This window comes from Rattus norvegicus, chromosome 5, assembly GCF_036323735.1.
Source record: "Rattus norvegicus strain BN/NHsdMcwi chromosome 5, GRCr8, whole genome shotgun sequence".
In the NCBI taxonomy this organism is placed as follows: domain Eukaryota; kingdom Metazoa; phylum Chordata; class Mammalia; order Rodentia; family Muridae; genus Rattus; species Rattus norvegicus.
Window position 1 is genome coordinate 60,651,988 of NC_086023.1, and position 19,693 is coordinate 60,671,680.

The 19,693-nt window shown below is 43.3% G+C and overlaps 1 protein-coding gene across 1 annotated transcript; it reads right to left on the reverse strand.

Annotated features, from left to right (window-relative positions):
• Nucleotides 1–692: 692 nt before the first annotated feature.
• Smu1 (SMU1, DNA replication regulator and spliceosomal factor) lies at nt 693–19,264 on the reverse strand. The gene is given in 12 exon segments (NM_057195.1): nt 693–952; nt 1,632–1,784; nt 2,925–3,092; nt 5,937–6,063; nt 6,697–6,824; nt 8,229–8,345; nt 11,918–12,037; nt 13,015–13,143; nt 14,491–14,601; nt 15,776–15,928; nt 17,539–17,749; nt 19,214–19,264. Coding segments are annotated over 12 exon segments (1,542 nt in total). The 5' UTR covers nt 19,240–19,264; the 3' UTR covers nt 693–853.
• Between the last annotated feature and the right edge of the window lie 429 nt (nt 19,265–19,693).

Here is a 19,693-nt window from a genome sequence, read left to right on the forward strand (position 1 = left end):
GCTCAATGATTGAGAGCACTGTTCTTCTAAATGCCCCAAGTTCAAATCTCTGTAACCACAACCATCTGTAATGGGATCCAATGCCCTCTTCTGGTGTGTCTGAAGACAGTGACAGCATACTCATAAAATCTTAACAAAGTTTTTTAAAAGGCCTTACTTTGTTGATACAGCCTAGCATAGTTATCTTCACTATAAATGCTCTCTGTAGCTTTCTAAATGTGAAAGACAACATGGAACCCACTTTTAAGGATTTTGTTGACAGAACAGTTTTTTAGTTCACTGAAAAGTATCATAAGAGATTAAGTCTTTTCTAGTTTTTCTTCACAACAGTCCATTTTCAGTATTAAATCATCCTCTACATAGAAAAGAGAGAGATACCCAAACATCAAATCCCATAAACCCTGTAACTTGTTCCAGCTGGAATACAAGAGCAGAGTTCAGAATGAGAAGGCTGACAACAGAACAAAAACTTTTTCATGTCTGCCCTCATAAGCAAATATAGTCTGACTGAACCACAATAATTTTATGAAAATTCCTGTTTAAGAAACAGTTACCATTTAAAGTATCTTAAAGCCATTAGTTTATCTTCTTTTATCTGGGGCAGTCACTGTTTTCATTAATCTATCAAAAGATTTGAGGTACTGCTATTTCTAGAAGAAAAATGTCTTCACTTGAAATGCTAATGAGCACTTATGGTAAAGAGAGGTTTATTAAAATCTTTTTTAAAAGAACCCGTAGCTACTGACTTATTTACAAGTTTTATGCTAGGACGCAGACATGAAAAAGTAAAAATAATACATGACCATGCCCTCCACTTAAGTACACGCTCCTTGGCTGCACTGTAAAGGCTGACTTAGGGTTTCCAGAGCTTCAGGAGTCCATCTTCACTGTAGGTGGCAATCAAGTTCTGGTGCGGGTGGTGTGCAATTCCGATCACATCCTTTTCATGAACCTAGAACATGGAAAGCAGTCGGGGTGCACAGGTCTTAACAAGAGGCCTCCAGAGTTGGGTGAGGAAGAAGAGACTTGAGTGGCCACACACTCTAGGCACTGCTTAAAAGAGGGCTCTCAAGTCACACTGCACTGTGACATAATCAAAAGGTTTTTATCTTGCTAAACCACTAAAATTTGGAGACTTTATTATAACAATTGGCACTAATTACTCCTCATAAGCTGGGTGGTGGTACATGCCTTTAATCCCAGAAGGGAGGCAGAAACAGACCGATCTGAGTTCAAGGTCAGCCAGGGCTTCACAGAGAAACCCTGTCTTGAAAAACCAAAAAGAAAGAAAAGGAGGAAGAAAATTACCCCTGATAACTTCAATTTATTTGAAACTTAATACTCTAAAGCTGTTTCAAAAGCAATTAATTTGGAAGGATAACATGCAAGGAATTTACCTTCTAAAGGAACTGGTAAAAACATTGTCTCTCCAACCCCTCTGCCGCAGATCTGGCCTAGTTGGCTAGACAGTATGTTCCTTCTCTGCTTTCTGACAGTCATCCTCTTCCCTAAAGCAGAGCTGTACTACAGTACACCTGAATTCTAATGTCAACTACTTACTGGTAAATGCCTCCAATGAGGACGCCTTGGACTGGAAAGTCAAAGGAAGGCCATTCCTAGAGCTTACTCACCGTCAGAGTTCTCTCCAGCTTGCCAGTGACTGTGCTGAAGCAGTAGAGCACAAAGTCCTCCCCAACACAGTAGATCCACTCGCCACGAGGGGAGAGGGCACAGCAGACAAAGTCACCACCCTCTCTTTTACCAGAGCTGAAGCTTCTGACAATCTAGAAGACGCCGTAACAAAACAAAAGCAAGACAAGATTTAGAGCAGGTCAACTGCAGGCAGCTCCTCTACCCCTGCTGCTGACCTAGTACTTAATAAGGACTTTCTGTTTTGAGACAGGGTCTCAGGTAGCCAGGCTGGTCTCGAGCTTCCTATGCAGCAAGGTTGACTCAGAATTGACTCTGAGTTCCTGATCCTTCTGCCTCCAACCTCCCAATGACAGGTGTTCATCAGTAGACACAGAGAAAACACAAAAATTTCAAGCCTGACATTTTTACACTGTTATTTTGCACTTTGGTTACTATCACAAGTTCCATTCAGAATGTGTTAAATCCTCCTGCCTGAAAATAGTCAACAAATAAGCTACCTAAAAAACAGCTGAAAGAAATTTTGAATTTTCCATCCAAGTCACCAGCTCCATCTGGTTTACTGACCACGTTCTCATGAGGCAAATTCATTACCTCACGTCAATCATTTTCTAAATCAATATACTTCTAGTTTTCAGTGTTACCTAGACTTACGTTCACCAGTCCACTCTCAAGATATAATGCCCATGTCCCACCCAGGACGGACCAACTAAGACTTTGCTTTGTGACATACGACATTAAACTCGGCTTGGTAGTGCTCACCTGCAGTCCCAGCACGTGGGGGCTGAGAAAGGGGACTCAAGAGTTCAAGGCCCCCGAGGCTACAGTAAGACACTGCTGCTTTCTTCCCACTGGTATCCCACGTTAGCCTGTGTGGTAGTTAGATGTCCCAAGAGCAATCCACACCACACTGGACCTCCCTAAAAGGGAGTGCTGCTATCTACAGGAGGCTGAACAACAGACCAGAGCAGGGCATGGTGGTATCCACTTTTAAACCCAGCACTCAGAAGTCTGAGAGAAAGGGGTCACTGAGTTTGACGGTAGACCAGGCTACATAGCAACACTCTCTCAAAAATCAAAGGACAGATTGTCTCAAAAATCAAAGGACCGATTAGATAAAGGATAAAAAGGTAGACACACACTAGAAAAAGGATGTCCTTCTGCACGCATGTCTACAAATACACACAGCTACAAACAGTTTAGAATTAATGAGCCCTTGTTTGGTCATGGGGACAGAACCAAGTTCAGTGTAGAAGCACTTTCTATGTACTCACCTGCCCCTGCATGTTCATGATGACCACTGTGTTCGATCGGTTGCACACAACAAAATGCTCTGGGTTTTTAGGAAGCAGAATTACACTATTGACTGTAATATCTGTCCCTGCAGTACTGCCCAGGGATTTAAAGGTATTTGAACATTCGGTGGTCTTCATATTCCAGATCTACCACAAAAAAAGTAAAGCATAAACATTTAGACTATGAGAATCTCTAAAGTTCTAAGTCTTAAAAATTAACAATAGGTTAATAAAAATGAGTTAAATTGACTCAAATAAAGCTACTTGACTTTAAGAGAATCAAATAACCAATACTGCCATATGTGTGATAAACATTTAACTTCTTCAGGACTTAACCAGTATAACATGAAAACAACAAGCCAAACAATAAAAACCCTTTATGACCCAGGATCTTTTCTTATATATTCTTCCTTTGCTAATTGAACCATATAACTACCTATCTTCTTAAACAACCAGAAGCTGGCACAGTGGCACAGAACTAAGTTCAGCTATCAGGAGGCTGAGGCAGAGGGATCCCTAGTTTGAGAAATTATGTTCTAGATAGAATAGCCTGGGGAAGGGAGGAAAAGGTTATTCAGGAACTGAGGACATGGCTCAGTAAAGTGCTCGCTAGGCAAACATAAGGACTTACTCGTTTCATTTCCAGCACCCACCTAAGAGCTGGGTGCCAGTAATCCCAGAACTGGGAAGGAGATAGGACAGGCCCTGGAGCTTTGCAGCCACCCTTTCTTCTGAATCTTTGAATTCCAAGGTCAGTGAGAGGCCCTGTCTCAGTAAGTTGGAAGCTGAGTGTGATGGTTCATGCCTGAAATACTGCCAACCCCCCTGAAAAAAAGCCTAAATAACACAGTGAAGCAACTGAGGACCACCAGGCAGTACTGACCTCGGGCCTCTAGGTGCATAAGGAGACACGCACACCTCACATGTACAAACACATAAACAAATACTCAAAAGGCATTAAAATCAAAAGAAAGGGTAGTTTAGCAGCTTAGCTACAGGGTTGGGAGTGGGGAGGTGAGGTGGGCAGATCTCTTATGAGTTCAAAGCCAGCCTGGTCTACATAGGACAGCCTGGTTTTCCAGGACAGCCAGACCTACACAGTAAGGCTGTCTCAAAACACCAAAATAAGTAAGTAAGTAAGTAAGTAAGTAAGTAAGCAAGCAAGCAATAAAGTGTTTGTGTAAGCATAGACCACATATAGGCATATAGGCAGGTCCCTGAGGTGGCCAGAAAGGCACCTGATCCCCTGGAACTGAAGATACAGACAGCTTGTAAGCTGAGACAGGGCCTCTCGCTGACCTTGGAATTCAAAGATTCAGATGCAATGGTGGCTAGAGAGCTCCAGGGACTGTCCTATCTCCGTCCCAGTTCTGGGATTACTGGCATTCAGCTTTCATGTGGGTGCTGGAAATGAAACCTGTAAGTCCTTATGTTTGCCTAGCAAGCACTTTACTGAGCCATGTCCTCAGTTCCTGGGAAACTTTTTCTCCCTTCTTTCCCAGGCTACCCTAGAACATGGTACAAGGATCAAATCCTTGATTTTCTGGAAAAGCAGAAAATGCTCCTAACCACTGAGCCTTCTCTCCAGCCTCTGAAATAACTGACTCTTTAAGGTAATGAAGAAAGACCAAATACCTCAGGTGAGATTTGCCATGCCAAGGGTATTTGAAAGTTCTGAGCTCACATATTTTTATTTATGAATACAAATGTTTCGCTTGCCTTTATGGATGTGCACCATATACAGCCAGCGCCAGAGACTAAAAGAGAGAACTGAACCAACTGGAACTGGAATTACAGATGTTTAAGAGCCACCATGTAAGTGCTGGGAACCGACAGGACTCTCTTTCAAGAGCGGCAGGCACTCTTATCCACTGAGCTGTCTCTCCTGCACCTTGATTAGTTTTGTTTTGTTTGTTTTACAAGACAAGGTTTCTCTGTGTAGCCAACTGTCCCAGAACTAGCTCTGTAGACCAGTCTGGCCTCACAGAGATCCCCCTGCCTCTGCCTCCAAGTGCTGGGATGAAAGGCTTGTGCAACCACCACTTGGCCCCTTGTTTTTGGAAGACAAGGTCTCACATAGACTAGGCTGGCACTGAACATGTGGTAGGTAGATCTGCTTCCGATTCACAACTGCTGGGAGGTTCTTATTTCTGTGCAGAGATACTCTCTCGTGCAATGTATGGAAGCGTCACTGTCAGTAAGAAAGCCCATGGCCAATGAGCCGAGGCATGATTAGAAGGTAGGACACCCAGCAGAGAGAAAGGATTCGGGGAAAGAGGCACACAAGATTCATCCTACACATAGAAGACAGTTGCATGAAACCGAGGACCAGGTAATGAGCCATGTAGCATGACCTAGAATAAATGGATAATTAAGTTATGAGCTAGTTGGGAACAGAGCCAAGCCTGTTGGCCTAGGCATTTGTTCACATATAAGAAGTCTCAGAGCCATTATTTTGTGAACCTGGGCGTGGATAGAAAAGCCCACGGGGACTGGGGATTTAGCTCAGCGGTAGAGCGCTTGCCTAGGAAGTGCAAGGCCCTGGGTTCGGTCCCCAGCTCCGAAAAAAAGAAAAAAAAAAAAAAAAAGAAAGAAAAGCCCACGGTTACAAATGGCTTTCTGTTTCTATGCTTTCTCCTCTTCAAATGTAAGGAAAGCCCTAAACTTGGGGAGAAACACAAGAAACAGGGATTTTCTTGGTCACTGAGGCTTCTGAATTCGACTGTAAGTGCTGACCTACAGCTATGGAAGACTGAACTACTGTATGTTTCTATGAATGAAGCATGACTAAGTTCAGAAGAAGTCTTTTTCTATACACAATAAAGCTTGGGTTATATGAGTTAGAGGTTATAGGAATGCATACCATACAGACCAATAAGGAACTTTGGTCTCAGACTCACATGCTGTATCGTTACCATCCTGACCAACAATACCTTCTTAAAAAGCAACGCAGGGCAGACAGCCCAGAATGAGTGAAGGGTAATACGTCACCTTCACAGTGCCATCAGAGGATGCACTGATAATGTAATGCCCATCTTGTGTAAATGTTGCCTCATTGACAAAGGAGGAATGGCCTCGAAATTCCTTAAGTGTTTTTCCAGATTTTAAACCATGAATTCTATCAAATAAAAGTAAAAGAATAAAATCCAGTATGTTATTTCTGGAAGCTAGATGAATTATAAAATACAATATTAAATGAAGAAGTATACATAGTATCAATTTTATTATGTCAAACAATCAAAGAAAACCAATACAAACTCCACAGCAAGAGACTTGGAGAAATGTCAGTAACCCAGGCTTCTGTGCAGTCTAGGAAATGAGAGATTAGTAATTAGTGGTCTCAGCTGTGTCCCAACAATCTGTCTTCTAAAGTGATTAAAACACAGATGGCTCCACAGACCACATTTTTGTTTTTAAGACAGAGTTTCACTAGGGAGTCCAAGCTGGCTTAGGACTATTTGTCTCTTCCATCCAAGCCCTGAGAGCCCAAGTTTCCACCTCCACACGTAGCTTCACAGACCACGCACTGAGATGAAGGAAACACTGTTATTTCACCCTTCCATGTCTTCTGGATAAAATCTCAAACACAACTGTGCTGTGCCATCTGAGCTGGAGAAAATGAGCCTCACATACGCTTGCTGTCCACATCACCCCATCCTGGAAACAGCATAGAGACACTAGGAACCTCTCCCTCAGGGGCCTCGATCTACTCAGCAAATCTTCAGGAAGACAGTTCAGGGGTTCCTCTTACCTTATTGTCTGGTCAAAAGAAGCACTGAGGATCTGACTGCTGTCCTTGGAAAAGCTTAGACAGGTGACACCTTTACTATGTGCCCTTTCAAATCTTCTCAAACACTGTCCACTCTGAATCTTCCAAACCTTTATTAAGAAAATGAAGGGGTTGGGGATTTAGCTCAGTGGTAGAGCGCTTGCCTAGGAAGCGCAAGGCCCTGGGTTCGGTCCCCAGCTCCGAAAAAAAAAAAAAAAAAAAAAAAAAAAAAAAAAAGAAAATGAAACATGTGGATAAAGTGTTGGCAGATAGAGTTCACAACAGCACGCTAACTACGAAGGCGGCATCAAGCTGCATGCCAATGGTTTATTTGGTATGTCTAATGCAGCAACGCAATGACACAAATCTTCTCAAACTTAACTCTTCTCTTATAAATTATTAAAATAAAAATTCAAGGCTAGGAATTTAAACAACAACAAAAACCACCTCAGTAGTGGACTGGAGAGATGGCTCAGTACTTAAGAGGACTTGCTACTTTTGTAGTGGTTCAATTCCCAACACCATAATGGGAGCTCAGAACTGCCTGCAAGTTCAGTTCTAGGGAACTGAGGCCCCTTACTGACCTCCTGGAAAACAAGCACACACGGTGCACGTGTACACATGCAGGCAAAGCACTTGCACATAGAAAATAACTCCTAAAAACAAACTTAAGACAAACCTTTAAAACAAGCAAAAAAAAAAAAAAAAAAAAAAAAAAAAGCCCAGGATAAGAGTGCTTGGTGCTTGTCTAACTTTCACAAGGCCCTGAGTTCAATCCCAAACACTACTAAAAAACAAAACAAAACAAAACAAAGCCCCCAAAAACAGTAGCTGAGTCCATTAAGCAGTGAACATTTCCATAATCACCGAGCCCCAGGTCCATAATCAGCAGCTAAAAACAAACCACAGCTGGATTAGCTGTGTACCATCTCCCTTAAATATGCATCAACATGTAATACATTACAGGCAATGAGCTACAACCAAAACAGACATGAAGTGCTAAATCTGCAATTTACCAACTGTATGACTTTAACATGTTAAGAGACCAACCCAGAGAGAATTATTAGTAAAATGGAACAAGAAAAAGAAATTAGGGGTTGGGGATTTAGCTCAGTGGTAGAGCGCTTGCCTAGGAAGCGCAAGGCCCTGGGTTCGGTCCCCAGCTCCGAAAAAAAAGAACCAAAAAAAAAAAAAGAAAGAAAAAGAAATTAGCATCAAGTTGATGCTCAATACACAGGAGCTATTTGGATAATGAGTGTCATGTGTATCACACCATTAAAAACCTTGAAGACAGCTGGGTGGTGGTGGCACACACACCTTTAGTCCCAGCACTTGGGAGGCAGAGACAGGCAGATCTCTGAGTACAAGGCCATCAAGTTCTACAGAGTGAGCTGCAGGACAGTCAAGGCTACACAGAGAAACCTGTTCTTAATAAGCCAAAATAAATAAGCAAACAAAACAAAACAAAAAACTTGAAAATGCTAAATACAAGCACTCGTGGCACTGATTCATACCTTGATCTTTCCGTCTTGGGCCCCAGTTGCTAACATTTCAGTGTCTCTGCTGAAACACATGCAGAGGACAGCATCATCCATCATCATGAAGTTATCCTGGGCCTGGTACTTAAGATCCTAAAGTCAGTAATGAATAACAGTTGTTAAAGTAACTTGAAAACCAAACCAATGACCCAGTGGTCCCGCCCAAAACTTTTGAAAGTGACTAAAAGCAGGATGCTAGATTGTGTCTACCCAAATTCCAAAGCAAGTATCTGTGCCATGCACAGCTTCCTTATGAACAACTGATAGACTAGGGATACATAACTGTATGCAATTCAGATGACACTGTACAAAGTACCAGCCCAAGGTGGGTATGGGGGTGCACCTCAGAGCCTCAGGTGACTCACTGAACCTCTCTAGGCAGAATGGCTCTCCAGTTTCACACTTTCTGTCTTCAGTGCATCTGAATTTGCTTCTTTAGGGGATGATATGAGAAAGTAAGCATGTGTCTCAGACTGTCAGCTCCGGTTCCTAAAGTGATCTGCTGGCATCTGTGCCTGACCATTCATCTGTCACCTGTCACTATTGCAACAGAGCTTGCTTCACTTCCTCTTTGGTCTCATCTGTATTTTTGAGGCATGGAAGTTCTGGGATTGGAGGATGGGATGTTATTACTACACATGGAAAGTGGAACTATGATTTTTCTTCTAATTATAAAGTGAGATTGTTTCATGGTTTAAACAAAAGGGCCAGAAAGATGACTTAGCTGGTAAAGACACTTGCCACACAAGCCTGGTCACCTGAGTTTGATCTCTGCAACTCATGTTAAGGCAGAAAGAGAGAGTCAACCCCACAAAGTAATATTTTTCAAGCCAAACATACACAAAGTGTAAATCACTCATAAAATCCACGCCCTGGCTGGCAAGATGTAGGTTAAGAGGTTTAATTTCTACTGCTGTGATAAAACACCATGGCCAAAAGCAACCTGGGGAAGAAAGAACTTCTTAAACATCAAGGTAACAGTCCTTCACTGAGGGAAGTGAGGGCAGGAACTCAAGAAGGGCAGGAGCCTGGGGCAGGAGCTCATGCAGTCCTGGACAAATCTAACTAACTTCCTCCCCACAGCTTGTTCAGCCTGCTTTTTATGACACCCAGCACCACCAGTGGGGCTAGGGTTGGGGGCAGGTAGGGGACAGAGAGGGCTTAGAGGTAGAGAAAGGGTGGCATTGCCCACAATGGTTAGATTCCCCCCACATCAGTCACTAAGAAATGCCATACAGGCTTGCCCCTAATCCTATTACATGGAAGCTTTTCCTTGATTAAGATTCCTTCCTCTCAGATGACTATCTTCTGTAAAGTTGACATAAAACTAGCCAGCACAGACATCTATGTCTGAAAGTTTGACTCCTGAGACCCACACAGTATCAGTAGAGAACCAATGCCCACAAGTTGCTCACCCACTTCAGTATAGGTACCACAGACACAAGCACCCATAAACAAAGAATAAAGGTAATTTAAAAAAAAAATCACTATTTATGAAATTTAATACTCAGTAATAAAGTTACATTAAATTAACGAATAAAAGGCAATAAATAGTAATCTGAAGGGAAAAACAAGTTGGATCCACACCTACTTTCTCCTCCTATACAAACCCAGGTGAATGAAAAACTAAAGCAGTTCGGCAGCGGAGGGCACTCCTTTAATCCCAGCTCTCAAAAGGCAGAGCTCTCTGAGTTCAAAGCCACCCTGGTCTACAAATCAAGTTCCAATATAGCCAGAGAAACCCTGACTCAAAAAAACAACAAACTAAATACAGGATTTAAGAACTCACCTCAGAAGTAAGAGTACTTGTGCTATCGTGTGAAAGGTCACAAGTTCAATTCTCAACAGAAAAAACAAAGCCACCCTTCTCATGGCCCACTGTGATGACATATACCTATAATCCCAGCAGTCAGGGAGACAGAAGCAGAACTGCCATTTTGAAATCAGCCTGCACTGCATGGAGACTTTACACTGAAACAAGCAAGCAACAAAACAAAACAATACAAAAGGAAAAAAGAGGACTGGGGTAGGCAGGACGGCTCAGAAGCTAAGAGTGATTGCCCTCCCAAGGACCAAGTTTGGTTACCAGCAAACAAGCAAGGAGACCAATGCCCTCTTCTGGCTTCCTTAGGAAGGACCAAAAAAAAAAAAAAAAAAAACAACAACAAACAATGAGAAAACAAATTTTATTTAAAGAAATAATCAAGCCATTAATGCAAAACTGAAAGCCACTTCAGAAGACTAAAAATCAAAAATTTTTAGCATGTAATTTTTCCCTTATGTGGACTATGTATATCCACATGTGCAGATGTCCACACATGGAGGCCTGAGGCTGACACGGAGTCTATCAATGAAGCGTGGTTCAGCTGAACTCAGAGCTAACCAATATGGGTGGTGTGGTTAGCCAGTTTGCTCCTCCTTTCAAACACCGGAATTATAGGTGGGCTGACAATCCAATAGATACATGGGTTCTGGGGCCCTCAAGTTTTCACACGTACACAGCAAGTGCTTTTACCTGAGTCATTTCTCCAGCCCCTGCAATGTGTATTTTGATTTCCTTAAAAGAGAGTCACTACGGGCATTAAGTCCACACTGTACCTTTACAGGTTGTTATGAATGTTTTTAAGGGATGGATGTGTATTGGGCTTTGTATGTTTAGGTGGGCAATTATATCTTATCAATTGGGGGGGGGGGAAGAGAGTCACACAAACCCATTTTTTATAAAAAAGGAAATGGACAGAGGGGCTGGGGAGTTGTTGTCTTACAAGGATGAAGACAAATCAAAACTCATGGAAAACACAGGGCACGGCTCACATTTGTAATCCCTGAGCTAGGAAAGCAGACAGGTCCACTCTACGCCCATGCAGGCTGGCCAACTGGAGGCCTTCCACACCAGTAAGAGACCCTGTGTCAAAGCAGAAGGCAGGCAGCATCTAAGCAACAGGCTGTCCTCTGGCCTCCACATAGGCACGCATATGTACATACACACACCTGCACACACTAACTCACATGTACACACGCATGGGTGTGTGGTACTCAGGCTTCATGGAACAGAAAGCTGTAATGTACATAAAATTCACTCATAACAATACCATTAGTGCTGTAATTAGTTCAGACTGGCAACCATTTTAAGGGACCCCTGACTCACTGCATCCAATTCAATGCCATTCAGCAATTATTTCACCAGAGGAGGCGAGCCGGGGCATAACAATACTACATGCATGTACGCGTCATCTGTGCACCATTACTAAGAAGACACATGAGTAACTGCAGCTCACACAGAACATTGCTGGAAAGCCAAGAAATGGGTAATCATGCCACAACCAAGGAAGAACTCCGACTACTTCAAGAACAAAGTAGGAGTCTCACACTCTAAGACCTCAGGACACTTTTCTCAACTCTAGATAGACATGTTATTCATTCAATATAAAGCTTACAAAAACTGTTTTCAATTTTTATAAAAGTCAATGAAAAGTATAGATAATAAAGGTTTTCCCTTAATAAAAATTCAGAATTTAACTTCAAAGGAGCTTTTAAATTATAAAATACATGTTTGTTTCATAAAGGGCCATCTTTAGGTCATCTAATTCAGAAATAAGACACAGAGAATTAAGGGAAAATGAGCAATTCTTCCTTAAAAAGTGAATGCATTTAAAATACTCTACCTTCCTGATTTTCCCAGTAGTGAAGTTCCACACCTCAATAAATCCGTCAACAGAGCCGGTGACCAGATACTGACCGTCTGGAGAGAACCGAGCGCACTCCACGTGGGATTTCTGCCCAAACTGTTCCGAGGGAATAATGAGGACATACATTTTTATGTAATCGTCTTAAAGCAATCCCCATTTTTTAACCCTTTTCGAAAGCCTACATTGTTTGTAGTTACAGGTACCCGTATTATGGAGCCCTGGAGGGCATTTCTACACCTTTCCCTGGTGGATGCTTTCTCTGACCAGTCTCACATCTAAATGTTGTTTTAATGCAATTATTTCCAAAGAAATTAGGGGAGACCACTTTGTTCACTATGTGGCCTAACTTAATATACAGCCCACACTGTCCTCAAACTTGACACCATCCTTTCTTTAGTACCCTGTGAGTGTGGGATTACAAGCATGTATCACTACACCTACCTGACAAAAATACTCTTACTTTCATGAGGTACAGAACAAATACTTCAGCTGGTTCAAACAATACGACGTCGTCTAATGGTGCTATGCTGGCAAGCACACCTCTAAGTCTGGGACGAAAATACTTGACTGTGCCTTCTCCCAAAAAAATCCAAACAAAATCAAGGTGTGGGGATGTGGCTCAGTGGTGTGTTGAGGTCCTAGGTCTAATCCCTGGCATGAACTCACACAGTAACTAAATAAGCCAGCAGATACAATTATTTCCCTTAGCATCACAAGCCAGCTTTACAACACTGACTGGCCCTTTGCCCGAGATGCAGCAGGCTGAGCATGAATGTTTAACAGGCCATGTAGGGAGACAGTTCATATAGTCCAAGATTTAACCAGAGTGGACCATTTCTCTAAATACAGGATTATGGGCTGGATGTCAAATACATATCTACTTGTGTATACATCTCATGTGTAACACTGCCACGCTACTGCAGTACCTGGAATGGGTACCAAGAGAACCCCGAGCACTGTCAGAGCTCTCCTCCCTGGAACCCCTGCCCCTGAGGCAGGCAGGGCCTGGCTCTACACATGATGGATACTCAACTGATCACCAACTGTTACATGTCTGAGGTGTCGGACCCTACCTTAATATGTCTGCTCAGCTGTGTGGGAAACTTCTCTTCTTCCACATCTTTGACAGCTGCCTTGCCTCGAAACAAATCTATGGTCATACCAGGAGGAAGCAATCCCTGGTGCTGCTGCCACTTCAGTGCCTGTGAAAAAGTAGAGAACCAACCTGCTTAGATGCTTTGCAGAGCTTAGGCAAAAACACGCCTGAAAGAATGAGGTCTGAGCAAACTAATAAGCTTTCTGGTCACACCATCTCTAACCATCCAAACACAATCTATGGTTTGTGGGCAAGAGCATGGACTTCTCATGGGAGACTCTGACAGGAAAAATCTACTATCTCACACCATTATGTCATTATTATCACTATTATTGTTGTTATTGCTATTATTTCCCTCTATTATAAACAAAAATGTGGAAAGCAGAAATTTCCCAGAGTTCCAATACTCAAAGCCAGCCACTAACAACATTTTACACAATACCTTAGTCATTTCCTCTCACACAATGTTTTTTACTCTATTAATAATTATATATATACTAAATTTACATTGTCTTTACTTCATATTATGACATACCTTAATATGCCGGCTCATATGTATTAGGAATTGCAAAAGTATCATTTTAATGATTGTAAAATAAACTGTTGCTGGAAGTTTCTCTTTACACATATTAGTAAACATTTGTACTGGTTCCAACTTGTCAACTTATCTAATGAATGCTACCCTGAACACATTTGCACTCCTGACGGTCCGTTTTTGCCAACTTAATACACAAACCAATCATCTGCAAAGACTGGCCTGCAGGCAGAGCTGAGGGCATTTCCTGATTAATAATTGATGTAAGGGCCCAGCCCACTGTGGGCAGCACCACTTCTGGGCAGACGGTCCCAGGCGGTATAAGAAAGCAAGAAGAGCAAGACATGGGAAAGACAATAAGCAGCAGATTACCTGGTTTCTGCTTCAATTCCTGCCTCCACATTCCTGCTTTGAGCTCTTACCTGGGCTTTCTTAGAGTGCAAAATGAAACACATCCTTTCCTCCCTAAGTTGCCTCCATCTCCCGGGTGCCGGCGGTCTTTGTGCACACACACATGTACTCACAGCAACACCATAAATACGTATTTTATCCATGTCAGAAGATAAAATTATGCCTCACTGTTGGTTTTGGACGGGAACAAATCTATGATCTCACGCATAAGAAGCAGTCTGTCCTACTAACCAAGCTACAGACCCAGCTGGACAAGACCGGAAAGTAATGGAAGAGCTGGAAATGACGGAGCACGGTCGTACTCCAAGCTCCCAGCAGCGCCCACGTAATTCTAAGGAGGCTAGAGCTTACGTCCTGGGTGCCTAGTTTGCTGTCTCAGGAGAAGCAGTCGCTTTATAGGCAGGCTCTCCTCCCAGCCTGTGTAAGCTCCTCAGCTCAGAAATATGCCCTCTACACGGAACCCGGACCAGAATGCGGGTACTTTCAGCTCTTCAGACATTGAATTACCTGTCCCAGCAACGCCATGAGACGGGAAGGCGGCACCACGCTGACCTCCCCAGCCAAAGCCTGGGCAATCGCCGCTCTCCTTTTCTCTTTGCTGCTTCCATCTGGATACGCCTGGGGGGAAGGAGGCGGCTTCACGTCCACGGAAGAGCAACGCGGGGGCAGCAAAGCTGAGAGGTGGCTCAGCAGCTGACAGCACGCACTGCTCTTCCAGAGAAGGCTGATCCCAGCACCCTCATCAGTCAACTTACAGCTGCCTCTAACTCCAGCTTCAGAGGGGAACTCCACACCCCTGGTCTTCTCAGGCAGGCACATACATGTATGTACATGCGTATGAACATGCACACCATAAAAAAAAATGAAGGCAAAGGAAACAGGACATTCAAAGAAGAAAACAACAAAAACAAAATACCCAGTTAAACAGGGGAGGAATTGGGGTTGGGGATTTAGCTCAGCGGTAGAGCGCTTGCCTAGCGAGCGCAAGGCCCTGGGTTCAGTCCCCAGCTCCGGAAAAAAAGAAAAAAAAAAAAAAAAAAACAGGGGAGGAATTAAAGCAAATTAGTACTTCAGAAGAGCTTTCTAATTCCGCACACGTGCACTTCAGAAGTATGTGAGCCAGCTGGTGTCAGGCAATCTGCACTGCTGTCCCTGAAGAGCCCAGGTAAGCCACAGGGATAGAGGTGTGCTTCTACTTTCAGAAATACTTGCACAGCCAAAGAATCACATTCTTCAAAAACCGAACTTTCTATTGCCCAGTTCCTATTACCCTCTCCTCTTGTATCCTGACAGCTCTCCAGTGGAAGGCAAAAGAGACTATGTCTTTATGTGCGTCTATTAAATGGTGCTTATTTTGGTAGATGAGATGGCTCTGTGGGAAAAAGGTACTTATCACCAAGCATGAGGATGCACTTGAATCTCACGGTAAAAGAAAAGAAACAACTCCTGTAGGTTGTCTTCTGACCCCCATACTTGTATGCCTGCCCAAGCTCATATATGCAAACAAAAAGAAGTTTAAACATTCTTTAAAAAAAAAAAATGTATTTATTTAATGTATGTGAGTATACTGTAGCTGTCTTCAGACACACCAGAAGAGGGCATCGGATCCTATTACAGATGGTTGTGAGCCACCATGTGGTTGTTGGGAATTGAACTCAGGACCTCTGGAAGAGGAGTCAGTGCTCTTAACCACTGAGCCATCTCTCCTACCCCCATAAACATTCTTTTTGCAAGGCCACATTACTTAATTTTCACAATTAAAAAGGGTATCTTTTAACTACCATGGACATACCTCCCGAGGGTCAAAGTAAGATCTGGCTAGCAGGTTTTCCAGATGAATATATCGCTCTGGTTGTGTTTGCTTTAACATAATCATGGGGTCAGTCTGTCTCAGAAGTGACCTGGCAGCACCCAGTTCACGAAGCTCTATCAATTCCAAAACAACCTGGACAACAGAAAGAAAATCAATTTGTCAGCACATTCTGTTTAGCAATCTCCTCCCACCCAATCATCCTTCAAATTCTAACTTTCTTTTTATTATTATTTTTCTTGGTTTTGATTGTTTTGAGTTAGGGTCTCACTACTATGCAGCCCTAGACTGCCTGGCACCTACTATGTAGACCAGGTCACCCTCTAAGTGCTGAGGTTAAAGGTTTGAATCATCACACCTGCATGTTATTTTATGTTATCTTATAATAAGTCAATGTCTGTCCTAGGGTCATGTTTGGGAGCTTATAAACCCTTAGAATTCTACTAGTAACAAAATTATGTTACTCAGGAGTCCCTTGAGAGACGTGTAAATCTATGCTACAATAATACCTTGGAACATGGACTGCTTACCAGAAAGCCATGCTATTAGGTTAAGGTTTTGAGACAACCGCAGCACTATTGAAAAGAGCCAATGGAGGGGTAGGGGATGAAGACTAAGGCTGGAAATTATATTGATCATTTGGGTTATGTAACAAAATCTCCACAGAAGCCTCTGGCTGGGGATCTGCCAGGTGGGTGGCACACCCCTTTCCTTTTTTTGGAAAAAGCCAAAGTTCTACATTCTGGGCTCGCTCAGATTTGATCTGTCTTTTCCTTTGGCTACTTCTGATCTGTGTCCTTGATAATAAAATTCTAATCACACAACACAGAGGTTTGTTTGAGTTCTATGGATCATTTTAGTAGATTATCAAATTTAAGCATGTCATGTGAGCAACCAAATATAGTAGACCAAAAGCTAAAGTGGCATGAAGTGGGTGTGTGTGTGTGTGTGTGTGTGTGTGTGTGTGTGTGTCATGGTGCACGCCTTTAACCCCAGCACTGAGGGAGGCAGAGGCAGGTGGATCTGAGTTCGAGGCCAGCTGGATCTATACACCAAGTTCCAGGATAGCCAGGGCTACAGAGGGAAATCCTGTCTCAAAGACAAAAATAAAACAAACAAAAAAAAAAAAAAGAAAGAAAGAAAAAGAACTTAAGAACTTCAACGGATTAAGGAAATCTGCCCTGCCCCTGCATAGCCCAGCACAATAGAGCCAGGATCTGAAGTAAGAGAAGTCTGTGTCAGACTTAGTGGTGTGTGTTAATTCCAGGTGGTCAGTGCCTGAACTGAATCACATTGTATGATTTAATATTAGAATAGTTTTCTCTTTTGTTTTTTTGTTTTGTTTTTTTAAGACAGGGTCTTACTTACTATATATCCATAGTATATGTGTATATGTATATATACATATACATACACACACACACACACACACATATATATATATATGGTCTGGAACTCATTATGTAAACCACCTGGCATCAAACCGCCATGCTCAGCTTTAGAATCCTTCATTTAATGCCCACCTAAAAGTAATTTTAATTTCCCTGGGGCTGATCCTCAAAACCATACCAAGAAATAATTTCAGTTTGGGAAAATCTTGAATCTTCCAAAGAGGTAGGAAAAAATGCACTGCTGAGTCTTGACGATGTACATTTTACATCCCTCAAGTGCCTGAAGAAAGGCTGACAGATCTTTCCTAATTAAGGGACCAACCAAAAACTTCAAGAACATCGTCTCGTTCTTACCTGTTCATAGAGATCAATAAGGGTTTTGTCTGGCAATTTCAGAGACTGGATAGCCTGTAAAACAGTGTCCCAGTGGCCACTATTAATATCAGCCACAAAACTTTCAATGCTATCCACAGTATTCAGAGAGACAGTGGTTTCCTCCTGTAAGGTGGCCAATGCCCGATGTAAACTGTTCTCCTTCAAGTACTGCATGATTAGACGAATCACACTGAAAGAAAGAAAAGTCATTTAGTCTGGAGATCTTCAGTCATCAGAGCCTAAGGGGAACCACGAAACTTTCCAAAAATCACAGAATCAAGGTGGACATTTGTTTGAGATACTTTAAGCCTATAATAGCCATTGATTTTTTTTTTTTTTTTTTTTTTTTTTTTTTTTTTTTTTACTTTTAAGTCATCTGGCTAGGCAATAGTAGCATATTGCCTAATCCTCAGCATCCAGGAAGCAGAGGCAGGTGGATCTCTGAGGCCAGCCTAGTCTACAGACAGAGCGAGTTCCAAGACACAGAGAAACTCTGCCTCCAAAGATTTTTTTAATTAATTAAGTCATCTAAATTGCTGAAGGAAAATTTGGTCCATTAAAAAATGACAACAAGCAGAGCAGAGATGGTAGCCACCTTGAGTCTCTGGTAGACACCAGGAGGAATAGCTGCCTCACAGGCAGGCTGGGAAACTGGCGACACACCAGCAGCGCCGAGGGAGGGGTGGCTGGCAGAGGAAAACCAGCATTCTGGAGGCAGAGACAGCGAGAAAGGTGGGTCTCTTAAGTTCAAGGCCAGCCTGGTCTACAGAGTGAGTTCCAGAACAGCCAGGGCTACACAGAGAAACCATCTCAAAACAACAACAAACTAATAGTAACAATAACATATGAACATGCAGTTCATATAGAAGGGTATTCCAGGCTCAAAGATTGGTCATTAAGGCTATTATTAGGCCGTCCCCAAAGTAAAAAATCCTTTGCCGTTCCTGACCTGACTTAAGTTAGACCTTCCAACAGTGTTTGTCACTCTTTGTTTTATCTTTCTACACACTGACCATCTGCTACTGTTCATATTTTGCTTACTGTTTTTGTCTATTGTCTGCCTTCCTCAATCAAAGCATACATTCATTTCAGAAAGTAAAAGGCGGTGAGTGAAGTCCTGGTGAGTCCAAGAGAGCCTCTTCAATCAGTCACTCCCCGCCCACCTGGCTCCTCATCGCCCCCGCCTTCGCTAAGTATCATTCTTTGGACCCAATATTCAAATTCTCTATGTCCACACAGAGGTTCTCTATATACAAGTTGCAAACCTAAACACGACACCACACTAGATCTGATCAGATAGGAGAAGCAACCAAGAGACTTTAGGGTAACTGGTGCTTGGACCAGGAGGAAGAGTTGCCTCACAGGAAGGCTGGGGGACTGGCGACACACTGGCAGCGCCAAGGGAGGGCTGGCTGGCAGAGGAAAACACAGCAGTCAGATGTGCTCGGTGTTCCCCTGCACAGCCCCACGCCGCAGCCCAGGGGTTCCAGGGCCCTCCCCATGGCTGATTTCTCGCGGGCCCCCCCGAAGAGGAAGCCAACCCGGAAAGTGCTTGAAGGCCGCAGCCTCCGGCGCGCAGCCTCCTCCGACGCCCTCCCGAGCACCCTCCACCCTACGCGACGCCACGCCGCGAACACGCCACGGCAGGACTCACTCGGAAGACTCGATTTCGATCGACATAGCGGTAACGCTCCGGGTCTAGGCCCCACTCAGCACACAGCCGGTCGCACAACACCGCGCGACACCTCCGGCGGCCGCGCTACGTCACTTCCGCTCCGCTAGGGTCTAAAGGGCGAAGAAAGGCTACGCAGAGATGGGCGGTGCGTGAGGTATGGTGCCTTGCGTGTTTGTCAGAAGTCTTGTGAGGCTGGAGAGAGCGCTCAGAAAGTACGGGGATCTGCGGCTGAACCTGGCCTATGGGTTTCGCAAACACACCACCGACTCTTTCTATAGCCTTGACTGTCCCGGTTCTCAGAAATCCGCCTTCCTCTGCCTCCCTAGCGCTAGGATTAAAGGTGTGCGCTATCGTGGCCCGCTCCAGCTAAGAATTAAATTGGAAAAACTGCGGTTACGGAAAAAGAAATGTAACCAAATGCAGACTTGAGACTCCTTTCAATATAGACTTTAAATCATA